This window comes from Balearica regulorum, chromosome 4 (genome assembly GCF_011004875.1).
Source record: "Balearica regulorum gibbericeps isolate bBalReg1 chromosome 4, bBalReg1.pri, whole genome shotgun sequence".
Taxonomy (NCBI): domain Eukaryota; kingdom Metazoa; phylum Chordata; class Aves; order Gruiformes; family Gruidae; genus Balearica; species Balearica regulorum.
Window position 1 is genome coordinate 46568872 of NC_046187.1, and position 27812 is coordinate 46596683.

The 27812-nt window shown below is 37.8% G+C and overlaps 2 protein-coding genes across 10 annotated transcripts in view; one reads left to right on the plus strand and one right to left on the minus strand.

Annotated features, from left to right (window-relative positions):
* PRIMPOL (primase and DNA directed polymerase) overlaps nucleotides 1-14678 on the plus strand; it is an 18536-nt gene extending 3858 nt beyond the window's left edge. For 3 of the 5 annotated variants that reach the window (XM_075751960.1, XM_075751962.1, XM_075751963.1), the window contains 11 exons: nucleotides 1098-1189; nucleotides 2162-2303; nucleotides 3768-3915; nucleotides 8623-8913; nucleotides 10167-10329; nucleotides 11068-11165; nucleotides 11563-11649; nucleotides 11736-11844; nucleotides 12780-12862; nucleotides 12946-12992; nucleotides 13993-14678. In XM_075751960.1, the coding sequence (XP_075608075.1) occupies nucleotides 1098-1189; nucleotides 2162-2303; nucleotides 3768-3915; nucleotides 8623-8913; nucleotides 10167-10329; nucleotides 11068-11165; nucleotides 11563-11649; nucleotides 11736-11844; nucleotides 12780-12862; nucleotides 12946-12992; nucleotides 13993-14298 (1566 nt within the window). In that variant the 3' untranslated portion in view covers nucleotides 14299-14678. The remainder of the gene's footprint in view (nucleotides 1-1097; nucleotides 1190-2161; nucleotides 2304-3767; nucleotides 3916-8622; nucleotides 8914-10166; nucleotides 10330-11067; nucleotides 11166-11562; nucleotides 11650-11735; nucleotides 11845-12779; nucleotides 12863-12945; nucleotides 12993-13992) is intronic. The other 2 variants (XM_075751964.1, XM_075751961.1) reach the window with 2 other exon arrangements.
* On the minus strand, nucleotides 14646-27607 carry CENPU (centromere protein U). 5 transcript variants are annotated; one of them, XM_075751966.1, is made up of 12 exons: nucleotides 27463-27607; nucleotides 26878-27022; nucleotides 25745-25862; nucleotides 23141-23246; nucleotides 22148-22262; nucleotides 21005-21077; nucleotides 19829-19946; nucleotides 19395-19473; nucleotides 18384-18431; nucleotides 17298-17359; nucleotides 15852-16008; nucleotides 14646-15162 (listed from the first exon to the last, which is right to left on the minus strand). In XM_075751966.1, exons 2-12 carry the CDS (start codon nucleotides 26926-26928, stop codon nucleotides 15025-15027), a joined length of 1065 nt encoding a protein of 354 aa, XP_075608081.1. In that variant the 5' UTR covers nucleotides 26929-27022; nucleotides 27463-27607; the 3' UTR covers nucleotides 14646-15024. The 5 variants fall into 5 exon arrangements, with proteins under 5 accessions (XP_075608081.1, XP_075608085.1, XP_075608084.1 ...); XM_075751970.1 differs by lacking the exon at nucleotides 27463-27607 and adding an exon at nucleotides 27186-27440 and having other exon boundaries at nucleotides 21005-21074; nucleotides 22172-22262; XM_075751969.1 differs by lacking the exon at nucleotides 27463-27607 and adding an exon at nucleotides 27186-27440 and having other exon boundaries at nucleotides 22172-22262.
* Nucleotides 27608-27812: the final 205 nt, after the last annotated feature.

The window sequence follows — 27812 nt, forward strand, 5'->3', positions numbered from 1 at the left end:
CTCTTTAGGTGTTTTAAAGGTTGAACGTAACTTAAAAGCGTGGTTGACAGTAAAGTCTTTATTAGATTGCAAGATCTTTTCTTTCTTCTTCTTTTTTTTTTTTCCTTTTTCCCAATCCTGAAACAGCAAGTGGTTTTTCTTGTTGGTGTTGGCTTTGGTTTTGGTTTTGGTGGGTTTTTTTGTCTTTGTAGGAATCATGGTACAGTGGAGGTAGCTCTGAGAAGTACTGGTTCTAACATATGAATTGATAGGTGGTGTTAACCTCTAACAGTAAAAGTGCTTTTTGGGTAACATTGTAAATTGATAGATTTGTTCCTTCTGAAGGTGAGCAAGCTGTCAGGGTTGGCAGGAGAATGGGAAGGTAGTGGGAGTTGAGTAGTAAGAAAGAGGAACAAAAAACTGAGGAAGCAAAAGAGGAGGCAGAGACAAAATATAAGCAATACAAGTCTCCAATGGCATCAGAGTAGCACATTCAGATGATAAGGAATTATGAGCCAAATAAATGTTATGCAAAATGTATTCTCTGTTTTCAGTTTAATACTTTTCAAATTGATTGCTGTTTTTAAAGAAAGCACTGGGTTTTCTGCCATGCTGTTTTAGGTGTTTAAGTAATCCTGACAGTCTGTTTTCCAAAATGCACTCTCACTGGCTTAGCAGTGGGGGGGTTTTGTGTTTTCAGATTTTCATTTTTGGATTTAAATAATATAGAGTCTAAAGAATATTTGCTATAAAGCCATATATGCTGCCATCATGTCTGTGAGGCTGTTCCTTTCAGTACATTGTTCCTCCTTCAGTTACATACACTTGCCACTGATCAGAAAAAAGAAGACTTTACAGAGAAAACAGAGTTAACATTAATGCACAGAAAGAAAAGCTTCAAATTTTTACTCATGTACCCGAAATCAAAATGATGTTCTTATATAAAAACAGATGCTACTTAGGTTGAAAAAGGATAAGTGACCTACCTATAGTTTTCGAGTATTTACTAACCTTTGACCAAAGAAATTAATATCATATAGGAACTTCTGAAGACTGCAACTGGTTCTTTGAATAATAATAAAAAAACCCACCAACCTTTAATGTTTTTATTTTGAAAGGATGTTCATGTATTTGCCTTGGAAAAGAACACACAAAGTGGACAGAGGTTTTACCTTGTGACAACATATAAAGAGCTTTGGTTTTATTATACGTGAGTATTTGAAAAGTTACCACATACGTTACTATAAGATAGTAGTGTACTAGATATCTTATTATCTAGTAATAGCTATTACTGGATTGCTATCCCCAGTAGCTGTCTGCTGCTCTGACTAGCACAGAACTGTAATGGGTTGCCTGAAGTTTGATCTTGGCCATGGGGAAAATCCTCATAAGGAATAACCAATCTATTTTATCGTGGTTTTCAACTTACTTTTGAGTTGCAGACTGCCATTTTTTCCTGTGAATTAAGGACCCCGTCTGCTGAACTTAAATCTAGTAGCAGTAGATTTCCTTTTGCTGTCAGCTTTCCTCAGGGTATCATACCAACATGTGATACAAACATATTTCCATGATTAGTCGTCTGTCCATTTAAATGAGCATTAATATAAATGTCCAGTTATCAATTTATGGTTTTGTAGTAGCATGATGTAGTTTCAAGTATCGATAATTTGATCATGTGCTGAACTTTTTTTCCCCAATTTTTTGTTTTACAATAAAATATTTGGTTATGAAGTAAAAGAAATCTAAGAGTCAATTTTTATATGAAAAGTAAACCTTTTTTTCTCAATTTGAAAATGAGATTAATATTTAATTTAGTTGAAAAAAGTGTGTGTAATCTCATTTTTAGTGCTTAAGACAAATGAGTGATAAGTTTTTTACTGTAGTTTCCATCATTCCTTAAATTCTCAATAGCATTTCTGTTGATAGTATGTATTGTAAGACTTGGGGGGGGATGGGAAGGAGAATACTTTACAAACCTAAATTCTAGGCCAGACAAATATCTTTGTTGATATTTCATGCTGAAGTTAGTTACAAATTTTACAAAGCATTATAGGTGCTACTTTTTTAATATGGGTGGTTGATGGAAAAATAAATTTAGGACTTGTGGGGTCCTGGTTTGCAACTGATAAGTATGTATGATGTTTATCATGAGAGGTTGTGATTTGTTTTTTGTTTTCCTTAGGAAAGATTATAAAACAAGTCTTATGCATTGCTATGAAGTAATTCCTGAAAAAGATGCTTGCAAACTTTATTTTGATTTGGAGTTCTACAAACCAGCAAATCCTGGTGCAGATGGCAAGAGTATGGTTGCGAAGTTAATTGAGGTAAACTGGAGCAAAGTCACGTTGTAGATTAATATGAATTTGTTGTTGATTTAATATGAAACCAAATTATTCACCACTTTATCTTCATTATTCTGTAGTAAAATGGAAAAGAACTGTAGACCTAGTGGTTGTTTTTGATGAAGTCGAAAGTACTGTTTTAATTAAAGCAAAGGTTCTCTCCTTTAAGTGAAAGGAAAAAATGGAGAACGGTGGTTGTTGAAATGCTTGTATTCGCTGTAGGTTTACTGGTATGATAAGTTTGCTTTTGCAGATTGTTTTATGTGCTCTGCCACTTCAAAGCTGTAAAGCTGAAGGAGTGTTTAGGTGTTCTTTGGAGTAGCATCTATAAAAGTTCCATACAGATATTCCTCAGCCAATTTCCTGTGCCAGCTGGTGCAGTCATATATCAAGGCTTAGATAAATCCCTTCTGATTTTAGGTGTCTTCAGATGGCAGTTCATTATAGTTGAGTTAAATTATGATGTAGACAACATCAGGTGACTGCACTTACCAATTTAGTACCTAAAGTTAAATATTTTTGCTAATTATCAATTTTATTAAATAGTGCAAATTTCCATTGTATTGCAAATTTGGTTGGAAAATGGGCTCCACCGCAAATTCAATTTCCACCGAGGTGGAAAATAAAGCAGGTTTTTAGAACATCTTCTGTTCCAATAAAATCTCTTTGTGAGTGGCCGTTTATTTATGAGACTTCTGATGGTTATATGTCCCTAGCTAGAAAGGAAAGAAAGAAAAAGATGATTGAGTTTGTTCCTTCGTAAAGAACCTTTCATTGATACAGAATCCGGAGGGGTTTACTCCATTGTGGATTGATTCTGAAATCTAGAGATTCCTCAGGTTAAGAAGAGAATTTTGGATTTGCTGGGTGGGGGATCTGAGATACTAAAATCCTAAGCTTCCAGATCCTGAGGTTCTTAGTCTCAGTCCTAAGCATGAGTAATCAGAAGCTTAGCTTACAGAAAGTTTTTAGAGCTATTTTAGAGCCAGACATCTTGTGGTTTTTGCTTAGTTAGTGTTCATTGTGTCATACCAATGAATTAGCTAAATCATAACAGTGAATTAGCATACCAACCCTTTCTATCATGATAGCCTTTATCTTCCATTCTAGGTTAGCCTGCATTACAAACATTGTCACTCTGGGTGTGAACTGCTTTGTGGTGGAAAAAAACCAGAAGATAAAGCCACTAAATTAGACTTTGACCTGAAAACCTGAAAATCTGCTTAGCTTATTGCTATTAGAATAATTCAGTGACTTGCTTATTTCAGAAAATACAGTCTATGTCAAATTTGGCTAAAATTTACTGTTGAGTTAGTTTTAATTAATTTTATGCTCAAAATGAGAAAACTTGAAAAAAGATTTAGAATCTGCATTTGTGTCACATTTTATAGATACCATTATTAAAAATTCTAGAGGAAATAGCCTAATTAATTTTTATAATTTCAGCTTGTCAGCCAGAAATTAAAAGAACTTTATGACGTAAATTGTTCAGCCAAAGATGTCTTGAATTTAGATTCCAGTACTGATGAAAAATTTAGTCGGCACTTAATATTTCTACCCCAAAAGGCTGTATTTAAGGATAATATTCATGTCGGTAAGTGTGTTCTTTTGTCTTACATGTAGAAATAAAAGGTGAGGTTTTGACTTTGTACAGTGCCATCTCACATTTGAATATTTATTTTAATGGAATTATGTGTGGAAACAAATATGTATTCCCAGCAGAAATGACTACCTGTTTCTATTTCATTAAGGCTCATTATTTCTCAGTTCATCCTCTACATCCTTTTTCTATTATTAGCATTCGTGTTGGCAAAAATGTAACTTTTTTTGTGCCTGTATGTTTTATTTACGAAACTACGGGTAAGACTGGCTTTTGGCTTGAAAATTGTTTTACAGTATGACTCCTTAATTTTCAGGTTAATGTCAGTATTAATGATTAAAGCTACGATTATTGGCTTTAAATACAGTTGGTTTGTGCTTAGCACAGGGTCAGAAAGGCAGGACAAATATGGTTTCAAGCCACCAGGGTATAACCATGATTAACAGAAAATCAAAAGCAATTTTAATTGTTGATGTAAGTTGGGATTTCATGGGATACGGCAACTCCAACACAAAGAATTGTCAGTTCAGCGTTGTCTTGACTCCATTTTTAAAATAAGTGTCATAGTACCTCCTCGCTTCACAGAAGTATTTTGAACATACTTTTAAAATACTGTTTGTGAAGCACTGAGATGCTAGTGGTGAGCATTAAGGGAAGTTAATGTTGAAATTAGTAATTTCTTCTTCTTGTTTATGTATTCTGTATGGTGTGCAGTAAAGCAGGCTTATAGACATACATTGAACAATGAGGGCACAAGAGAGTATCAGCTGAGTTTTGTCTGACAGAAGGAGGTACTGATGGCAAACAGCTTGTTCAGTGGTGGAATTAAAATCTGTATCAACCTACAAATGCAGAAGTTTGGCTTATTTAACATTGCACCTGCTGTCTTTGTTTTGTCATTACTTAATGTTTGAGTGTTGGATTTTGTAACCTTTGCTCCTTATTGTGTTTGTTTCAAACAAACACATAGGGTGAGGGAAAGGAAGCAGAAATGCTGTTATATAGTTCCGTATTAATGGTCTAATGGGTTATTAGAAGGGATGAAATTTAGATTTGTGACATTTAGCTCTACCATTTGTGTTCAGGAGGAACTGTGACAACAGCAGCAGGATTACGTGTATCAGAGAGAAAGAAGTTCTGTGCTTTGTTACGGGGTTTCCACTGGCAAGTAGAACAGGAAGAGTTGAGGATGTTGGATTCATCGTTTTGCTCTCAGTCAGATTCCCGCTTTTATTCTGCTGTCTGCCTGGTCACAATCTGTCTGGCTGTCTTCATGCCTAGTCTTTCTTTTCCTTTCCCACTCTTATCTCTTTTTCTAGCTCTGCACCTTCCCTCATTCCAGTCTTGAGTAAAGCTTATACTGTATTTCTTCTTTTTTTTTTTTTTTTTTTTAATACTTCCTGTGATTTTAAGTAGCTTCTTACTGTGCACTGTGTATGTCCTAGCAGGAGATTGCAGAGAGCCCAGGGAAGAAGGGCTCTTTGCTTTTAGTTCTTATGACAGCACAGTGATGCTGTCACTAATGACACAGTGTTGGACTACTTTCTAGCCCAGTATTGCATTAGAGAAAATCTTTATTTTCCTTTTGAATTGTCTAGTTATTTCATGGGGAGAACACATGTACTGTTGGATCAAAGTTGTGTAGGGTTGACACATTTTGTGCTGTTCTGAGGAATCATCTATGAAAGGTCTTGTAAGCATGAACAGCTGGAGGAGTAGAGCAAACTGTGAGGAGAAACTGGATCTTGTAGGCATGTGTGCATGTATGCTTTTTTCCCTCCCCAAATATTTTTAATATATGCACGTGGCCCATGGTCTAAGCATCACTTCAGGCCAAATTCAAATCCTTACTCTAACACAGAGGCCATAGGATTTCTCAGAACCACTTTATTTCAGCTTTTTTTGACATTAAACTCCCTATTTCTTAGGAGCAGTAGAATCTTTGTCCCTAAACTTTTTGAGGAGTAGCTCACGTGGCAAGCTAAGCAGATTGTCAAAAATTCTAAGCAAACATTTATAATATTGGCTGCCAGCCCCAAGCGTGACGCAGTGCAGTTATTTCTTATGTGACACCGTGATAACAGCTACAAACCCCAAAGACTTAAATGGGATCATTGTAATTTTTAGTTCAAAAGTAAGGGCTTTAACTCCTCTGCCACTATAAATCTCTTAAAAGTAATACATGGATGATAAATAATATTTGGTATGACAGCAATTTTAGCCTGTGATCTTGATAACTAAATTTCATTAGTTCTTTCAGCAGAAGCTTGAACTGTTTATTCTAGTCCATTTGTTAAGTGTTCTGCATCTCCACTGTGAGGTGAATTTGATATGTTTACTATATCAGACTTAAAATATATTTAGAAATTCATAGACTCATAGAATGGTTTGGGTTGGAAGGGACCTTAAAGATCATCTAGTTCCAACCCCCCTGCCATGGGCAGGGACACCCTCCACTAGACCACATTGCCCAAAGCCCCATCCAACCTGGCCTTGAACACTTCCAGGGAGGGGGCAGCCACAACCTCTCTGGGCAACCTGTGCCAGTGCCTCACCACTCTAACAGTAAAGAATTTCTTACTAACATCTAATCTAAATCGACCCTCCTTCAGCTTAAACCCATTACCCCTTGTCCTGTCACTACACTCCCTGGCAAACAGTCCCTCACCATCTTTCCTGTAGGCCCCTTCAGGTACTGGTAAGCCGCAATTAGATCTCCCCAGAGCCACCTTTTCTCCAGGCTGAACAATCCCAACTCTCTCAGCCTGTCCCCATAGCAGAGGTGCTCCAGCCCTCCGATCAGCTTATGGCCCTCCTCTGGACTCTCTCCAACAGCTCCATGTCTCTCCTGTACTGGGGCCCCCAGAGCCAGATGCAGTACTCCAGGTGGGGTCAAATTGTATATTCATGTTTGACTTTGTCTTTTCAACAAGAGGTTGAAGCTGCAGTAAAAAATTGATTTTTTTTTTTTTTTGTAATTGAGATGTGTAAATGTCAGCGTTAAATTTGTGCATGTTACCAATAATATTACACTCTAGACTTTTCATTAATGCAGTTTAGTAACATGCTTGACAAACCTGGCTTAAAGCCTATTAGCTTTGTACTTTGCAAAATATTCTGCTGTAGGAAATAACTAAAAATGCAGATAAATTCATAAAGTAATTTCACAGTATCTATATGAAATTGAGGTGACAGAAACATTTTGTCTAATGTTAAACTTTAAAAGGGTTCATATATTTTTCAGACACATTCAAGTGTTGTCTTTTTTTAAAATTCATCATTGTGGTGTACTGTCTAACAAAAATTACTCTCAGTTAGTGGTATTTATGTGGGATAAACAACTAGAATATGAACTATCACATCTTGGATGATATTGGTTCATAAGCGTTTTATGTCAGGAGTCATGCACAAAGTGCATGGCTTAAAATTAAATATGATTAAAAACTTTTAGTGTCTAATATTTGGAATTAGTTACTATTTAGAATTAAAATACAGGGACTGAGTTCATAGCTTATGTAAGAAAGCACAGGAGATCATGTAGGTCCACAGGAAAGCTGTGGAGACCAATGAATTTACATTGTATTTTGTATTTGTCAACTGTGTATAACAGTCAAGATACAAAGGTGTGAAATGCAGGGTTTGGTTCCCACATGTGACCAATTAGAAGAAATGGGAAGAGAGAAAACAAAGGTGTGTATGAATGATAAAGAACTAACTCCTAAAATAATCTTTCACTGACAGAACCCTTGCTATTCTGACACCAGAGTGATTGTTACTTAATTACACACACTAAAAAAGGCAGTGGTCAACCAGGACTTGTAGAGATGCTCTAACTTTTATGGTAATTGAAATAAACTACGGTTCTGAGATAGGTACATTTTCTTCCTGAACTGAAGATCCAAGTAACTATTGTTGTAAACCTGAGAAATTCTGTGTGCATAGTTGAACACACAAGGTTAAAACGCTGTCTGTGACTGAATCATTTGTATGCCTTGGTAGTCCTGTAAGGAATTATGAGGATGGTGATACTGATGCGTGATACACTGTGTCATTCTGCTGATACGTAGCATAGGAGGACTGAGAGTTCGTATTTTCGGGTTTCCCATTGAAGCTTCATCCAACAACTGTGGGATCTTCCTTGCCAGTATTCCTGCCACTTCTTTGTTTTTCTTCCACATCTGTATTTATTCTCTTCTTTCTTCCTGCAAGTAATTTGGCCATGGTTTTCATTTGTCTGTCTGTGGTTACCATCTAGCAGAGCCTGGAGTACAATGGGACTTGGATAACAATACTTGGAGTTTGAAAAGTCATTACAAAATACTTTTGTAAAAGTAATTTATTGTTCAAGTAAGCCCTGGTCAAACTGTTATTTCAGTTAATATACCGTGAAGCTTCAAGTAAACCTTTATTCTGAAAGTGAAATTAGGGAAAGCAGTAGTGAGAAAAAAAAAAAAAGGAATAAAAAGAAAAAAGTTTAATAAAAATTCTTGCCAAGCATGCATTTCTTAGTTCCTAACCAGAACCATTTTCTGCACTGGGCTGATTCAAAAGATTGAAATAAAGAAATAAACCTCAAACTCCAATCACTTCCATCTTGGCAGTTTTGAAAAATGTTTGCACAGGAATTATTAAGTAAGTGCTTTCTTGACTGATAAATGATGTTACCTGCTTTGGGGGTTTGTTTGTTTGTTTGTTTTTAAGGTAACTTTGTGAGAACCATTTTGCAGCCTGCCATAAGGTTAATGGAGAGTGATGCTGCTGTTGTGATTCCAGAAGGAGGAGCAGGCCATGTTTTCCAGTGTTCTGCAGAAGGAGTTGGATCAGATGGTTCTCCTACAAACCTCATAGCCATCGGAGATGCTTGCAAAGGCTGGCCAGCCGTTGCTCACAAAACGAAAGATATGGAAACATCACACCAGGGAGAAAATTTGGAATTTTCCTTTCTAATAGTAAATGGTAAAGGAGGAGGCAAGCAACTTTTTGTGGATCTAGGTAAATAAAAGTGCATTTTAACCTCTTTGGGATGCAACAAAGGTGAAGAAATGAGATGTACCTTAATCTTTGCTCACAGACAATAACAACAGTGTTCTTATTGTTGTCCCTACAGCCAGAATTTAAACCAAATGCAATTCGTGCTGAAACTGTCATCATAAATGCTGTACTTTAAAGGAGCCTTAGATTCTTGGTCCATGGAACTTCTTAGATTACTCCATTTAATTATTTTGCTCTGCAGTTTGAAGAAATCCTTGCCACACAAGACTGTAATTAATTTTGTTCCTAAGGACTTAGTGCTCCTATTTGGATTAAAAGTACTATATACTATAGTATATAGTGCTTGTTTATCATTTCAGTTGAATTAGAAGTTGCTTAATTATGGAACAAGTCTTAACAGGTGTGGCCTTCTGTATTGTTCTACATGTATGAATTGAGCCTTCTTCCCCTGTTTGGAGTGGCAGTTGTTCAGTTTTAATGACAGAATAATAGAAATTTTGGGTTGGGCACTTCATGCCCCAGTTGTGCTCACCCTATTCATGGTATTAAAATGTTAAAAGTCTCCAGGAGCACAACACCCATAGTCAGCCTTAAGTTTGAAACTTCCACCCTTCTCCATCGCCATACCTGGTTTCTCTGCTTCTTTGCCCCCGTCTCAGGGAAATGAGAATAGCTTAGCACGCTTTTGTACAGTAGTGTGTTACGTACTTGAGGACTGTTTACCAATACATTCTTAGACAGATTAGGCAATGTTTACTCGTCTTTTTTTGTTGTTGTTTGTTTTTGAGATTGGAATTAACTTTTCCTCATACATACTTCACGGTGTACTACACACCAGTGGTGTCTGGTATGCAAAATCTAGGAAGTTTGCTGAATATGAAGTACTTGCTGGTTAAAAATAATTGTGTAGCTTTTTATGACCAGCTGTATTTCACAAAGTTAAGGTGAAAGCACCTTTTCTTTTTTATACTGGAAGAAAGTTTTAGCCATGATAATGTGAAAAAGACTAAAATGCCTATGTAGAGCTGTTAAATGTTTGTCTTAATTCTTCTATAACCTAAAAATGTACATGTGTGCATGATCTTGCTTTGTTGCATTTTTTTTCTATGGGAGGTGAACTGAAGTCAGTAAGAGTTTTTGTCCATTCCTTACACCCTTAGCTGGGTCTAAGGAAAAATGTTTAATTTACAAGTACGAAGTACCGTAACTCCTAGCCAGCATTGTTATGTTAAGAAATAGCTGTTTTCCTGTAGGAGTTTATACAAGGAATAGAAATTTCCGGATGTATAAATCATCAAAAGCAGGAAAAAATGTGATTCTGAAGATAGCAGAGGATAATAAGTTTGTCCCTAACTGTGAAGAGAATGTTTCCTTGGAAGAAGCATATTTTCTTTCCTCTTTGATCTGCAACATTAGGTAATTGTCTAATTCTAATTAAAATATTTTAAAATATATACGTCAGTGGTTTTTTTTTCCTGCAGCAATTACAAATAAGTACTATCAATGGGCAGTTATTCCATGAACACTGTTACAGTGTAATTGAGGAGTTTCCAGTAGAATTCCTTGTTTTTGAAGAAAAAATTTCTTGGGACTCCTTCTAAATTTTTTTTTTTAACCTACCTTCATTTCTCTATACACAAAATGCCAAAATGTAACCATTATTAACTTTGGTCGGATTCTGTATAGTTCTAGTCAATTAAATATGAAGAGTCTAAATATTTTTCAAAGTATGATTAAAAAATTAAAAGTATTTTTTGTACATGTTTACTTGCGTACCAGATTTCCCGTTTGGTACAGATACCTCCTTAGGCTGGATACTGGTACATACAATAATGAAGTTTCTTTAAATGGCTGGGTCCTGGGATTTTTGCCAGGAAACTGATTTTGCTGTTCTGAAGGAGGAAACCCAGCCCTCTGCTGGTGTAAGTCAGAGGAGACTGTCACAATGAGAAGTGCTGTAATGATAGTGAAAGGTAGCACACAAGCTCACAGGGTGGCTGAGGTTGGCAGGGACCTCTGGAAGTCGTCTGGTCCAACCCCCTGCTCCAGCAAGGCCACCTACAGCTGCTGGCCCAGGACTGTGTTATGTTATTCCATACTATGTTATGCTGTAAGAATCACACATTTTCCTTTGTTATTCTCTCTTTTCTTCAGAGTGAAAGATAACACAAAAGTTCTGTCATCTGGGCTTTCAGAGGAGGAGAGAAAAATGTCCGCTTTTTTAAACAGTAAAACCACCAGAAGCAGTAGAGGTACCTCAAGCCTTTTCTACTGTATAGGGAAAAAAGTACTTCTAAATTAGATGTACTGCGACTTACCTGATAACCTCTAGGAGAGCTTTCTGCAGGAGGCAGAGTAGAGCTGTACTGAAGGATGCTCTGCTGCACTTCAGTGCCATTTCCCCTCCTCTCCCGCTCCCATAGCTGTCATGCTCTGTCCCAGTTCCCTCGGTACCTTAGGCTGGGGGGTTGGGGGTTGCGGTTTAAAGATCTAGAGGAAACTAACACTGGATTTATCCCTGGTTTTATTTAACAATTTGGTGTGATTCAAGTACATTTTCTGTCTGTGGTCTATATATAATGTGTAACAATTACATATTACAATGACAAAACCAGTAACAGTATGTTTCTTTGGTCTTTCTCTTAACAGATTCCATGGAAGGTTATCAGGATTCACCATATCCAGAAATTGATTATTTTGTTCGTTCTTTGGTTAATAAAGACGGAGTGCAAGGAAGTAAAGACCACTTTACTATTTACAAATGAGTATTCTGCAGCAATATTTTTAAAGAATTAATTAACTACTATTTTTTTTCCCCCCAGGGATACGGCAATGGAATTATTTCTTTCTGGAAGAAATACTTGTATACGATATTTCTGGTTACCGTTGGTGTGAAAATATTGGAAGAGCCCACAAAAGTAACAACATAATGTATGTTCTTTAACTATTCACTTTAAAACTGCTTGCTTTATTTTCTTGCTCAACTGTTATTCTATAAAAATGCTGAAAATCTCTTACGGATAGAATCAGCACCTGTTAGAATTTCTGCTCTCTTGCTCTGTGGGGATACAATGTAGGGTTTTTTAAAAAGAACCACTTCCCCCCACCCCAATTTACTTTGTGATAACTGAACTCGTATTTCTAATATCTCTATGAAGTCGTCATGCTATTTAAAAATACATGCCTAAAGATGTTAAAGGTAACTCCTGCCACCACTTCAGTCAAGATGAGTTTTGCTCATGACTCTACAGACTTGGACTTCTAGTTTTAGCAAAAAATGTGTTGAAAAGTCAGAGTTTTTTAGACATTAGAATTGCAGTATATCATTAGTAGAAACATTTAAAATAACTGAAAAATAAGGAATGTGTTTTTGAGAAATACGGGTATTAAAAAAAAACCCTACAGCCACTATGCTGGATGAACTTAGTGTTTCTAAAGCAAGTTGCTTGAAGCTTGGTATGTCTAAAGCACAGCTGAAAAAGCTGGGTTGTCTGATCAGTTGATAGAAAATAGCAATTTGCTATCTTTTATAGTGAAATTATCTGTAACAGCAGCAGCAACAAAATCTTATCTTACAGTTAGGTCCCATTTACTAATCTTACTTATATGACTTTTTCTTCCAAGCTTAATGTAATGAAGTTAACTAAATTTCACTTTTGAATGTTAGTCTTAAAAGAAATATTTTTAACTTAAGAAGCCTGAAGTTTAGTGAAAAAATAACAGACTATACAAAACAAGTATGTAATGAGTATGTCAGAGTATGAAAGCAATATATGGGAGCAAAATAAACCTGTTCAGAGTTTCATACTGTATGCATTCACCTCATTTATGTACCATTACTAAAAACTAAATTATTTCATACTTAGGATTCTAGTAGATCTAAAGAAGGAAGTCTGGTATCAAAAGTGTCACGATCCAGTCTGCAGAGAAAAAAACTTCAAATCACAAAGTATGTATTCTGTGATTTCAAAGCAATTATACTTACTACTTTTTGGAATGCTAACTTTACTTAATGCCATATATTTTATTTAGGTTTTCCATTACCACCTGGGATATGTCTCCCTTTTCTTTTCAAAGAGGTATGTTTTTGTCCTATGGATATGCTAAAGTTCTTCTGGAAGTCATTGAAAATCCCCACTAATGCAGTCTGTTGAGCTCCATACAGTAGTTACACTGGTATAGAATAGCTCCTCAGAGCAGCTCCATCTATTCATTTTTACATCCCCCAGCGGCAGATCTAGCACAAAAACTGTCACAGCACAGATGAAGCTAAGTCACCAGAATAGCCCAACTTCACCTGGGACTCATGATTTTCTTCTGGTGCGAACAGCAGTTCCTGGTGCATAAACCACAAGACCACTACAGGGGCAGAATGGAAAAGCTGCCCCAAGTTCAGCTCTGCTGCACATGTTTGACTTCATGCTGGGACAGCTAAAATAGAAGTGCTTCTGCAACATTTGAGTCAGAGTCAAATTTAAGTCAGTGACCTTCAACTGTGAAGTTCACATAACTCCATTTTAGTGTATTAAAGCAGTTGTGTTTACCCACAAGAGTAAAATATTTAAACTGACCTGATACTGCACCTAGATTCTCAGCCCTGAACATAAGTTTTTCCACTGAGTGGGCACTAAGAGTTGGCATCTTTGCACCTTTAAAAGTGTAAATTTAAAATTTCATACTGCAGAATGGCACATTAAGCTCTACTTAAGCAGGTCATCAATAGCTGTTATTTCATAGAAAGGGCAGTTTAAATGCATTTTCACATCCTGATATTATCTTTAAACAGACACTAAAACTAGTTTTAACCTTGTATTATTTTAAGAAGCTGTATACAACAGACTACTTACTTGTAGTTTGCTAGAAAAACAGAAAGTTTCCATTTCTATTAAAATAGGGTAACCGGGTATACCACAGGGTAACGTGGCTTTAAATTAACCTGCTGGGAAGTCTGTCTTGTTGGCTGGCTTTCTATAGTATCCATTATATGTGACAGTATGAGTTTCAAACTTTCAGAGTTGAGCAGTTCAAGGCATAAAGACCAATTTCATATGGAATAAGTAGTATTCTTGTTTCTGAAAGGAAGAAGAGTACACACTAATGGATGAAAGGGGGAACACAGAAGAAAAAGTAAAACTGCATTCTAATGTGTCAGACTTGTCAAAAAGCTCAGTATCTACAGAAAAAGGCTTGTCTCAAGACTTTCTGTTGTCAGACAGTGAGTGGGACAATGCAAGCGATGATGCCTATTTCCTAGAAGCTACTGAAGATATGGAACTAGCTGAAGCTGCAAATGATAGTCTGAATTACGCCATGGAAGAAATTCCTGATGAAGTTCTTTTGGAAGCTTTAAGGAAACAGGACACTTGCAGCGAGGAAGGCAGCTAACCGCAGGCTTGGCTAGCAAATAGCCTGCTGGCAATGAAGCCTGCGTATCGTATGCCTTCTATGAAAGATACTGCAATATAGTTCAAAAATGCTCTTCCAGAGCTGTAAGACAAAGATCTGAGTAACTGCTAACAAACAAGTATCCTCACAATTGGATAATCTTCAACAGGCATGAGGAGATCATGGAAGATTACACAGGGGCTGAAGAGTACTGGACTGAAAACTCATCATGAATGCTGCTCCAAGTTTAGCACTTTTAATACTTTCTGCTGTGCAGTTTCTATGTTGTTAGTTGTATGTCCAAGTTTTACTGATAAGCCAAGTAAAATAGATTTCTTCCAGAAAAGGGAGAAAATAATTTATTTCAAATACAATTCTAATAAAAAGATCTTTCACTAATTCAACTAAAGTCTATGAGTTCTCTTTTAAAAGTGCATATTGCTTTAAAGATCATGTTAGTTTAATAGCCCAAGAATAAACCCCAACATAGTTAACAGAGCACAGAAAAGCTTTAGTACTTTAACTGGAATTGCTGTTTCATTAATTTCACTGACATTGTGAGTAAGTTCTCACACAGACTATTTGACAATAGAAAGATACAATCTCTGATTAAATCGCTGACTAAACATTGAAGCAAAATAGAGCAACAGTGATTAAACAAGCTTTAAACACTGTCCATTCTAATAATTGTTCCTAACAAATGTCAAAGAGTCTATTAAAAAGCACTTAATCTTTCTTTGATAGCTCTCCTCTTTGTACATCCAGAGCCTCTTCCAGTTTCATATTGATATTGTGAAAGTGTCTTTCTGCTCCTAGAATTCTCCGTGACTCCAGCAGAAGAGCTGGTAGGCTGGAAGTTCCGTACTGTTGTTAAGGAAATAAAATTACAAGACAACATTTTTAAACTACTAAAAATCCCTTATATCTCTGTATTTATTTATTTTTTCCTCTATCTGAAATGGTGCAAATGTGATTTTTAAAAGCAAAGCACAGCCAACATTAGAGAGTCTTCTGAAATGGTAGGATTTCCTTTACACATGGCAGGCATGTACCATGCCAGGTCCTGAGCTGCAGTAGAAGAGGAAGGAGTTCTAGGGCTACATGAGAAATTGATCTGGTGATGAAATACAGGTGCTGTTCTTAGCATTAAATACCTTACAGAACAGACGTGTTAAGTACCAGAGCTTTCCCTACCTTTGAACAATAACAAGAAAAGAAATGGATTACTTGTTTCTCACTGTTAATTTTTCATTAGTTTCTATTAAAATGTTGGGTCTGAGGACAACAGTTACGTTTCTATGTCCTTTGAATTCATCAACATAGACAGCAAGGTAGCACGATCCTCTCTGAAATACTTTAGTTTCTAACATGAGATCAAAAAAAATGAGTGAGATACTGCAGTACAGTTCCAGCAGTGATTCTCAAGTTGTTTCCACAAGGACAATTAACAAAATATTGTTATTCAATATAAGTTAAACTTTAATAGAAATGCCCATCAGTCGGGGGGGGAAGATCCAGAACAGTTCAGAAACACATGCAAAATATGTACTTACTACCACTTTGTCTCTTGGGTTTTCTTCTCTATAATCCAAACAGTCTTGCTGTAGCTCCTTTAAATCAGTAAGTAATTCAGTTGCCTGCCTCAAGGAAGATTTTCTTTCCTGTAACTCAGCATATTCTCTTTGTAGTTTTATCAGTTGTGGTTCAACTCTGAAAAAGATCAAGGCTTTGGTGACTATATCTGATATTTTTTTCAGGAGTAACTATGACCATATTTCCTCAGAGGACATAAGGGAAAGGTTGGTCAGAAATAGAAAGCCCAGGTTAGTACTGTTTAAGTAGAACATACTGTTTAATTAGACCAACCAGCATGTTATTTAAATAGGAGCATGGGTCCAAATCCACAAAAAATGCCCAACTTTTTTCCACATCTCACTTGTGAGTCTGACAATACAGCCACTCTCTCTTTAGCACTCACATTTTTCAAGTGAAGTTTCTTAAGTGCCCGGTGTTCTGCTCTGCACACACCTGCTGCAGGCTGAGCTGTTCAGGTATGCTGAAGCACACTCATTATTATCCTTCAGTATGCTGAAGCACACTCAGGATCTACAAACTAGGTACACCTCTGCCTAAGTAAACTGGAGGGCTCAACACGTTAAATTAGCACTCCAAAATCTGGACACCAAAAGCCATTTTCATTTAATAGTCCCACAGCAGAAAAGCTTTCTTAAAATGATCAAATGATTAAAACACAACCAATAGAAAAATGCGAAGAGAGCTTTCGATCTGTGCAGGAATTCAAACCCATATTGAGGGATGCCTTTAATTATTTCTTTGAGTGAAGTTTGTCCTCAATACTGCAAAGAAAACAAGACTCATGGCCACGGAGGAAAGGCTTTCATCTGCCTTTGTGCATCCAAGCCCATAGTTCCCTACAGAGTTAACACGTGTGTTACAAGCAGCTTCAGTACAAAGCTTGTCACTAGTAACCAGCTGGATTTGGGGCAGTCTAATGGTTCTTCCGGAGAACGTAATTTCTATGTTGTGTATCTAAATGATACTTACGATTAATGCCAAGTTAGAGAAAGGGAATTGTGGGGCCCCATGAGATGGAAGCAAACCATGTGTTCAGAGGTATCCCTGACAAATCGCAGATGTGAAATACATTCTCCCACCTCAAAACCAGAAAAGCCCTCCGTATTGCCTTTGTAAATTTATGATTCATCACCTTTGCAATTCCAACTGTAACGTTAGCAGATTTTTTAATGAACTTACGGTCTGAAATACCATCCCAGTTACTAGTTAGCTAAGAGAACTTGCGAGAATGAAATATGGGAAGAGAGGTTATCCCGAGCTTTTGTAAAAACAGAAAGCAATACAGAACAGATAGAGTTTCGTCAAAATGAAAGAACAAAAAAATAGTACTTTCACTTCTGAGTTAAAAAATACCAGACTCCTTAAGCTCTTCAGGCTATTATTGTGCTTCATTAGAAACATACCCAATTAGCTCTTCTCTGAGTTGCAACAGTTGCTGCCTTTTCTTTTTGATGTTTGTTATTACCTGAAACACAGAGTGAGGAAAGTCTTTGAAATGGTTTCTGTAACTTCAAAGGCAACAACTCAAATGCTACTGGCTTTTGTCTTTGAGGTTTTATGCTTTTGATTCTTGGTGTGGAAGATTCCAAGATACCAGACCTTATAAACTGCCATATTTGAAATTCATATTTTAGATATTTTAGAGTACTTTCAAGTGTTAAACTCTCATTTCCATCCAAAATTTCTCTTAAGGAACACTGGATTTACAAGCACACAAGAGGAGTTTGTCACATTTTGAACACAAACACGATCAACTCTGGCTGGTTTTTGTTTGAAAAATGCAGAGTAATATGGATGTATGTTCAGTATGATTGCCGTAACTAAGGATAATTAAGCTGTCTTTATTACAACATCCAATTAAAAAATAATTATAAATTTAGCACGTGAAATCTGATTTCTAAAAAATGTATAAGAGGCAAAATAAGGATAACTTACACTAGTTCCTCCTTCCATCAACATTCCTTTGTGGCATTTTCAGTCAATTACTACTTGCTCTGAACAAACAGAGGAACCGTCACCTTCTGAACAGAAATCTTGCATATATTTAGGGAACGCAGGTTCCCTTAGACTTCTCTCCTTTAAATTAAACAACCCAATTTTGTCCTCACAGGTCACCATCTTTGCTGCTCTCCTAGATTTTATATTCATCTATGTTTCTTGAAGGTTAGCTCTCAATATTTAATTGGCTCTCCAGGGGCTTCACTGGTGATCATTAAAGAAAAGAGTAATTTACATGCATAGATACCTACACACCCTGATGTGTACTACTCCTCCTTAGACTGGTATAGCAGTATATGTACGGAGTTTGCAATCCATCATATTTCCTCAGATCTTTTAGAAAAACCTCTATCCTCTATTTGTGCAGTTGATTCTGTAGTACAGTACACTTTTTTTGTGAATTATTTCTTAGGCAACTTTTTGAAGTTTCAATGCCCGCCTCTGTATGCTGTACAGCCTAGTGATAGCATATCTTTCAGATATGTATTTACCTTCGCATTTTTTTTCTTCATATTCTTTAATTCCTGGACTTCCGCTATCTATAGAGGAAAAAGAAGAATTACAGATTGACTGTGGATCTTAATTTCATCTCTATCCTTCTAAAAACATGGTTGCAAGAATTACCTTGGTGTAACATAAAAAGCTATTAAAAAAACCAACACTGGTTCAAAGGAAGATTACAAGTTCTTTCCTCTCTCTTCATGCGAGGAAGACTGTTGCACAAAATTAGTCATCTTGCACTAGTTAGTGCAAGTAATGCCTCTTGTACCAATTAGTGTAATAACTACCTAGCTTAATTTTTCTATAACTTCACAGAAAATGTAGAAATCTAGTCATTTTAAAACTTGCTCATTCTAATGAATCACTTAGAATTATAGTTCTAGTACTTACCCGTTGTGCTTACCACCAATCCTACAAAGTTCTGAGTTTACTAGATGTAATTAGTGAGAAGAAATGTAATCTAAGCTAATGAGCTTTTTACAGTTAGGTTCAAACTGTTAATTAAAAAAGGATGATTTTCCCTGAACTACGTTAGAAACCTTAGTCAGACCTCTACACAAGAGTGACTGAGATGCAGTATAAAGATTAAATCATCAATCTTTTACAACTCCAGTCCACAAGGTTTTAAAATGGTGTTTGACATAACTGTTTGCTCATTCAAATTATGCAGCTTTATAATGCTTTAGATATGACAAATACTTCAGGATTATTAGATGCTTCCCTATTCTAAACAGCTGCCAATTTTGCAAGGTACTTGCACAACCGCAGCGTTGTGTCAAAAGGCAATTCTCATGAATGCCAGCACAGAGGCTGCAAATCATAACCTGCACACAGCAAACTCTGTTTTCGTATTATTTATCCTGACAAGAGATTACAAAATGTGAAGTATCATAAAATAAATGTGTCAAGGACAATATAAAACCATAGGCATTTTGACTACAACGTAATATACAGCTCTATAATCACTATCACAAAATTGACTTTATTTATAGTATACTTACAAGATCAGTGATTTGGTCCTTGAAAGCGGAACAGAAGTCATTGATAGCTTTTCTGCCAATGTTTGATTCTATGCTCTGTCTGGGGAAGTCAGAGGGACAAGACACAACCCATTTGGTTTAGTAAAGGAGAAATCTCATCCAAAAACATTCCTTTGAGTAACGAGTAAAACTCAGTGTTAAGCAGCTAGTGACACAGGCAACTGCAGATCTTTCTGATTGCTTTCTTTAAGCAATAGCTTAATTTCTACATTGAAAAACATCAGCTGAGATGTGGTGTTCTTATGTTTGGAAAAATATCAAATCCCTGGAGACCACCTCAAGATCGCATATGAAAAAATATTTGTGTCACAGAAACCTAATAATCATTAAAATAACATCAGAATGTAACCATGCAATACTGCATTCCCTAAAGGACAGCCCATTAGAATATTTACCTGTAATTTGCTGCCATCTTCTCAAATTCGGCCAGAACAACATCCAGTTCTGTAATATCTGTAGGAGATCTCTTCAGCTCTTTGGGACACCAAATGTGTACAGAACATGGGCTATTCACTGAAACAAAAGAATAAAGATAAGCATTGCACAATTCTGGTCCATGTTCTAAAATAATAGAAAAGTTATTGTGCCCGCCATTAACATAATCATCTAGATGTTACAAATACTTTAATATGAAACTTGAAGAGAGGGATATATGAATTATTTCATCTGTCTTGGGCTAAGCAACTATGATAGATTTATCTGGGAACACTTTAGAATTTGGATGATCAATCATATACAACTTATTTCTTATTCTTCATCATTTCAAGCAAGTCCAGGAGCACGTTAGTAAACTAACTGATAAACCACACAGTGTACTGCAGATATAGCTGTTTGTGCTGTAAAAACTATTAGCCTGAGTTTGGGCAACCTGCATTACTCAAAGAATCATGAGTTGTTATATTTGTATAAATTTTGTATTAATACCATACATGCTTCCAAAAAAAGTTATACACAAATATGTTTCTTTAAGCTTTGCAATAGTATTATTAATTTCACAAAAAGTTAAACCATGCTTCTTCACACACTCTCAAAAGTAAATCTAGGACTTGAATATGATGAGGTACTGTTCAAAGGAAGCAAGATGACACCTGAGAAAAAGTTTCTCTCTACCGAAATATGCCACTGTCCTGAAGCTCCTTATCTCAAAGGTCTTTATCCTACCAGCTGTGCCTCCACTGTAAGTCAGGGGCACTCCAAGCTCTGCCCCACAGCTGGTGCTCCAGGCTTCCAGGCTATGGGATGTACTGAAGTGTCTTACGGCTCCAAATCCATGGACCCAAGCTTCCCTCCAAAGGGAACCAGGCCGCGTGCAAGGGATAATGCACACCTACACCTTACCCCTTCAGGGAAGCAACAGGCAAGTCCAGGGTTGCAAATCATGGGGATCATGGCACACCAGACCCTCCATTTAACTGTTGCTAATGGCTGTCTAGACCAAAACTGAAACTAAAACCTCCCACTTCTAGAAGCAGTATGTTGCTACATACCAGAAACTAAACCATTGAGTTACGGAAAAGCATTCATCTTGAGTGAGGAAAGGCTATATGGGAGTTTTGAAAAGTCTACTTTACCAGAAGGATCCAATGTGGTGGTCTCTGAAGGCCGCTTCTTTTTCGCCTGGAATTGAGTAGTATTCAGCGCCTTCTGTGATATAAAAAGCAGATCAACTTAAAAAAAAATCCCAAACCCTAGGCTCACTCATTTAAAATTCTGAAAGATGGCAATTAGGCAGAACACACAGAAGTATTACAGTTTTTCACGACCAAAATGTCAGTACCATATACTTAGGCCTATTTTGCCAGAATCACAGCACAGCGATCACACTGCTGAGGGACAGCAGTTGCCTGACTGACATGTCAGCCACTGGCCGTCCAGCAGGAGGGACATTTTAAGGAGCATGTGGCCCCTCAGTTCAGCAGTTATTGCCAAAATTAACAGTTCTCTGATCAACAGCACCTCCTTACCTTACTTTTCACTCACATTTTGTCCTAATTCTTTCTCTGCTTTGAAGACTTTATGACACCAACAGTAATTCTACAACATACATGCAGTTTACTGATGAAAGGCTGTACTGAATTTGACGACACTTTTTTCAACAATTCCACTAAATTTCAACACGCAAAAAACTTCTATGCGAACTACTGCATAGCTTCTTTTATCATAGGCCTACTTTCTCAAGTCTGCAGATAGTTAACTCTTCCTTTGCATGCCTGGCAGCTAAGTGGGCCAAAAGCATTTTACACTAATTGTGGTTTAAGTGTGGAAAAACACTCATTCAAAACCAACTGGTTTTTGTCTAATATATATTCAAAATTAATTTTATCAATGAAAAATTCAATTCTCTCTTAAATATGTTCTTACTTCAATATTGAACAAGTACAAGGGATTTATATTCCATTTAGTATGTCATTTTTTTAGAACATATATTCCAGATATAAAAAAGTTATTTCAAAGAAGGAAAGAACATATTCCCAAAAGAGCAAGAGAATGGGGTACAGGACCCAGGAATACCTGGCTATTATATTCCCCATTGACATGATGACTGTAGCTTTAAGCATTTCACTTGGCCATCTGACAGGAATACTTTGAAGATTAATTATTTGGGATACAATTAAGTACTAAGGAAGTACTAAAAAACAAATGAAAGGTCTTGCTCTCCCCTCCTCTCTAATGCAGGCATGGCATGAAGTTAAGTTAAAATTAAATTGACTGACACTCTCATGCAACTTTTTCTGTACCGCATCCTCCTGAAGGGGCTCATCTTCTGAATCAGCTGTGTTGAATTTCTGAACATCCCCATCAGATGTTTTTAAGCAGTGTGCTTTTTTACTAGGAAAAGAAAAATAGCCATGTGTAAACCTGCTACACACTGATAAATAATGATCTTCAATGATATAAACAACAAAATCTGAGGTTTTGGGGAACATTCTGTATTGCTATGTCATTCAGTCTGTGCCTCCTAAATCAACTACATAAAAAGCTGCAAATGGCACATACAGGGAACAGAATCTTTATTCCTCAACAGCAACCCTCGCAACAGTTTAGAAATCCATTACTAACTGACCACCGGGACAGTCATGTTGCATTGAGGACAAACTTCAAAACAGAGACAAAATGATTCTTGAGGATATTTTAGCAGGAATGGAGAAGACTTTCTTGGTAAGGGGTGGGGTTGGAAATAAAAACCCCCAAAATTCATACTCTCATATAAGCACTATTATTGTCTTGCTATTTAATTCAAATAAGAACTATTTCAGATTTAAACCAAATTTAACAAATGAGTATTTTAAAATTTCTGTTAAGAGACTTGAAAAATAATTTTCTTTGTTACCTATAATTTAACTGCCTTCTACCTATTTTTCAATTTTTCCACCTTTTAACTTTAAAGACACCAGCATTTAGAGAACTAATTAATACCTCACAGAGGTATTTTTAAATCCTTTCATATAGAAAAAAAATAAATACAGTGAGTACTTAAATCAATGCACTGCTTACAAAAGGCAAACTCTTAATTTATTCTCCCATTTCTTTTCTACATTCCTCAACCTTTCTTACTCTTTTGGTTTCTCAGCTGGGAAATTTTAAGTTAAAGCATCTGTTCAATAAGCAACTAGGGAAGCCCGACAAACAGAACATTTTCCCCACGTAATCTAAAAATCTAAAGATTAAATTAAATGCTGGCATTTTATTTTTTTTTTTCACCAGACCTTCTTTCCGTATTTTTCCTTTTTGGAGCTGAAACATGACCAAGTGACTCGTTTGGTGAATGTTCCTCCCCATAAGCATCCACAGCAGTACTGTGCAAAGGGTGATCTATAAGGAACAGAAAATAAGCCACATGAAAATTGTTCTGATCTGTTCAGGCAAAGAGCATGGACATGCTAGCACTGCCTGCCATTAACTTTAGAATTTTTGTGGTTTGCTCATTAATACAAAGGAAGTCTTGTTAAAAGTTTTACTTGAGGCTTAGGAAAAATATACACAGTGAAAAGCTTCATAGTTTCTATACTCATCCACCTGCTATTTCTTTACAAACTGAAACCAAAGGTGCACGACAGCTCAGCACGTACGTATGGCATATAGCAAGCAAAACATTTTGTACAGTTTATGTAAAGTCTCTTTTTGCTATCGCATGCATCAATCTTCTATACATTTAAACAACTACTTTCTAAATGTTACCTTTTTTTAAATATGGATTTTTAGCTGTTTTATTGGATGCGATAAGACGACAGTTACAGCTGCTACAGAAAGTTTGTAAATGTAGAATTCTTGAAGGTAGCTATCAAAACAGATTAAAACTCTGAGAACCTTAAGGTTTTAGTCTGCTTTCTATAACATGTATTTCTTTTTTCAAGCACATTACAACAGAAATTTAGTGTTAGCTTACATTAGTGTTAGTGGGCATCCTTTTTCTAGTTTTTAACACATACCACAGAGATGAGGAATGGAAAAGCTTTTAATTTTCAAGCCTTTCCCTTATGACAATCCTTCTCCTATATTGTCCTTTATAGGTCACTTTCAATGTTGTTTCTAGTAGTTGCATGTATATTTCCATGATTTTCACAGAGTAATAAATATTACAGCTGAGAAACAGTTCTTTGCATTTCCTCTACAACTTCTAATTACACAGTTTTGCAAAGATTTTTCTTACTGACATCGACGTATAAGAGCTATATATCTCTCTCTCTAATAACAGAGGACTTCACATGGGGCCACCTATTCCATCTAAATTGATTCTCTTCCAGTATACTGAGGACTCACTGCACAACTCCGATAGCTTCACCAAAAATAGTATGTTTTTATGATGTTATTTTTTTAAGTAGAACATCCCTGTGAACGTTTAAGTTTGCTGCCGTGCATACTCTTACAATAGCAAAAATTTCACCTCATAATTTGTGTAATGGTGTAATTTAAGATATTTAACTTTCCTTTTAAAAATGCAAATTCTGACACAATTGCAATGTTGTATTGCATGAATTCTACCATTCAGACTACAAAACTTCAACAGCCAGTATTTTTCCATCAACTTTTACTTGTGCATATTACAGAATTATTCACATTACTTCCTACACGACAGAATATAACACTGCTGTTTGCGGTGGGTTGACCCTGTCTGGAGGCCAGGTGTCCACCAAAGCAGCTGTCACCCCCTCCTCAGCTGGACAGGGGAGAGAAAGTATAATGGAAGGCTTACGGGTCAAGATAAGGACAGGGAGGGATCACTCACCAGTTACTGTCACAGGCAAAACAGATTCAACTTAGAAAAAAATTAATCTGATTTATTACCAAACAAAACAGACTAAAGTAGTAAGAAATAAACCCAAATCTTAGAACACCTCCCCCCATCCCTTCCTTCTTTCCAGGCTTAACTTCACTCCTGATTTCTCTACCTCCGGGAACAGGGAATGGAGCTTGGGGTCAGTTCATTACATGTCTCTGCCGCTCCTTCCTCCTCAGGGGGAGGACTCCTCACACTCTGCCCCTGCTCCAGTGTGGGGTCCCTCTCACAGGAGACCGTCCTCCACCAACTTCTTTAACACGAGTCCTTCCCACAGGCTGCAGTTCCTCACCAGCTGCTCCAGCGTGGGTCCCCCACGGGGTCACAAGTCCTGCCAGCAAACCTGCTCCAGCGTGGGCTCCTCTCTCCACGGGTCCACAGGTCCAGCCAGGAGCTTGCTCCAGTGTGGGCTTCCCACGGGGTCACACAGCCTCCTTCAGGTGTCTCCACCTGCTCTGGCATGGGGTCCTCCACGGGCTGCAGGTGGATAGCTGCTCCCCACCATCCTCCATGGGCTGCAGGGGTACAGTCTGCCTCACCATGGTCTTCTCCAGGGGCTGCAGGGGAATCTCTGCTCTGGCACCCGGAGCACCTTCTGCCCCTCCTTCCTCACTGATGTGGGTGTCTGCAGGGCTGTTCCTCTCACATATTCTCACTCCTCTCTCTGGCTGCAGTTTTCTCTTGTGCAATTTTTTTTTTTTCCCCCTTTCTTAACTATGTTCTCCCAGAGGCACTACCACTGTCGCTGATGGGCTTGGCCTTGGCTAGTGGCAGGTCCATATTGGAGCCAGCTGGCATTGGCTCTGTCGGACATTGGGGAAACTTCTAGCAGCTTCTTGCAGAAGCCACCTTTGTAGCCTCCCCACTACCAAAACCTTGTCACACAAACCTAATACACTCTCAAAAATACCCCTGCGTCTCCTGCCCATAGTTTTCTCTGGCAAAGAAACAATACCTTTTCCTAGGTAAACTTTGAAATATTTGGTTTGTTCATGAAAACTACACATTAAATGACACTGAAGTTAATACTAACCAAATGAATCATCAAGCTCCTCGAGTTGATTTGTTTCTGCTACCTTCGATATCCTTGAGACATCTGGTTCCTCTAGTGAAAACAATTTCCAACGAGGATGGGAGCTGCCTTTGTGTTCCTGGATGAGTATGAAAGTAATAGCTAGTTCATCCAGCTTTTTGAGTGTAAAACAGGTTAAATATGCCAATGAACTTCAAGTACATTTGACCAGAAATATACATTTAACCTGGACCATACTGACTACTGAACTATGAATACAAAGTATTTGAAGCATGTTTTTTCCCCCCCAGGCTGTTTATTTTTTTTTCTCCTAAGTGAAGTGATGGTATAAAACTTATGTATTCTACTATTTAATACTATACTGTAGCATCAACTTTGTCTTATTTTATAAAACTAAGGGTATAAGCTTTGAAATCTTATAATTGTCTAATATCTAGTTTCTATGATCTGTAACCTTTTTCTTTTCAGGCATTACAATATTTCTTCTTTCATCTCTATATTACATAAATTTCCATCCTTGTCTAATTTAATGATTCTCCCTTTAAAAGAAATTAAAATCTATGCATAACTTCTTATAAAAGGTGGAATTTATAAGTATTATACAGACACTTCTGTAAAGCAGAAGGGCAGGGGAGAATGGCAGTAGTTTATGAAATATTTATCAATGTGTTATTCACACCGTAAGTGTGGGAGTAACTTTCCTCACTCCTATGTGCATGCATGGAAAAGGACTTACAAGAAGAAAACACCAACTTCCTGAGCTTTTAATTTTACTAGCACATCATAGCACCTCACAAATTTTGCTACTGTACCAAATATAGGCACATCAACTACTTCCTCTTTAAGCTATTCTCTTTAGTTTTACAAGACTGTTTTCAAACTTTTGCCTGTTTGAAAGCCAGTAGCCCATTTTGCTTGATGATGTACTTACTCCTATTAAAAAAAGAAAAAAATAGAAAAAGAAAAAACCCACACACCCCCCAAACCTGCACCAGCAGGCACTGCACAGCACAGCTCCCAATGAAGCCCCACATTAACACCTGTGCAGCCAATACCAGAGCCGAGGCCACAAAAGCACCATGAAACAACAACACACTTACTGTTTTAATTCTGCTCAAATGAGCAAAACGTACCTTTAATTTATTTCCTGAATGATTCCTCTTTGTTTTCTTCTTTGAGGACATTTCACTAGTCAGTATATACTGCCAAATATACAACTAAGGATGAAGTTACCAAAAAATTGTCCCCGATACAAATCTGCTTTCTCTGTCTCAATACCTGGAAGAGAACAGGAAATCTCTGTTAATTCAACGTATTTTGCACAACTCACTTTAAAAGTAGTAAAGCTCACTTTATTAGACCAGCCTGACACAACACGTTTAAGTTAGTAACACACGTATTAAAAAAGATAAAGCAAGACAACGCATAGCACTATTCACACCTTTACTTTTGCTTCGCAGCTGCTGCTTCTGTCATGAAGGAGACCTCGGGCCTTCGCCAGGAGCCCAAAGGCGGGCTGGGCTGGGCACCCCGCTTCGCGACAGGCAGGGCCCAGCCGCGGCGAGGCCCGCCGCCTCGGGAGGAGAAAAGGCGGGCGGCGGCCCCACCGGTCCCCCTGCCCCGCCTCGCACCGCCCAACCGCCGCCGCCGCCTGGTGCGGGGTGCCCGGCGGCACCGACGCCCCCCAGCCCGGCCCAGCTCCCTCAGGAGACACCCACCCGCCAGCACCGGCGCCGCCTTCCTGCCGCGATTCAAACCGACCGCGCAGCTGGCAGGAAGGGGAGGCGCGACGAGCCGGCGTAGCGCCGGAAGGGGAACCGGGACTGTGGCGGAGGCGCCCGCCGTGACAGAGCCGCTCCCGTCCCGGCCTCCCGCCCCCGAGCGCAGGCGCGCTGCCGGCAGCCACCCCCAGCCGGGGCGGGGGAAAGCCGTAGCGGGACTTCGCCGCGGGGGAGCAGCTGGGGCCAGGGGCCGAGCAGGGAGACGGCACCAACTGCCAGGGGAAGGAGAGAGCACTTCGGGGAGGGGTTTCCTCACCTTCAGTGCGCAGCGGTTATTTTAAAATGGA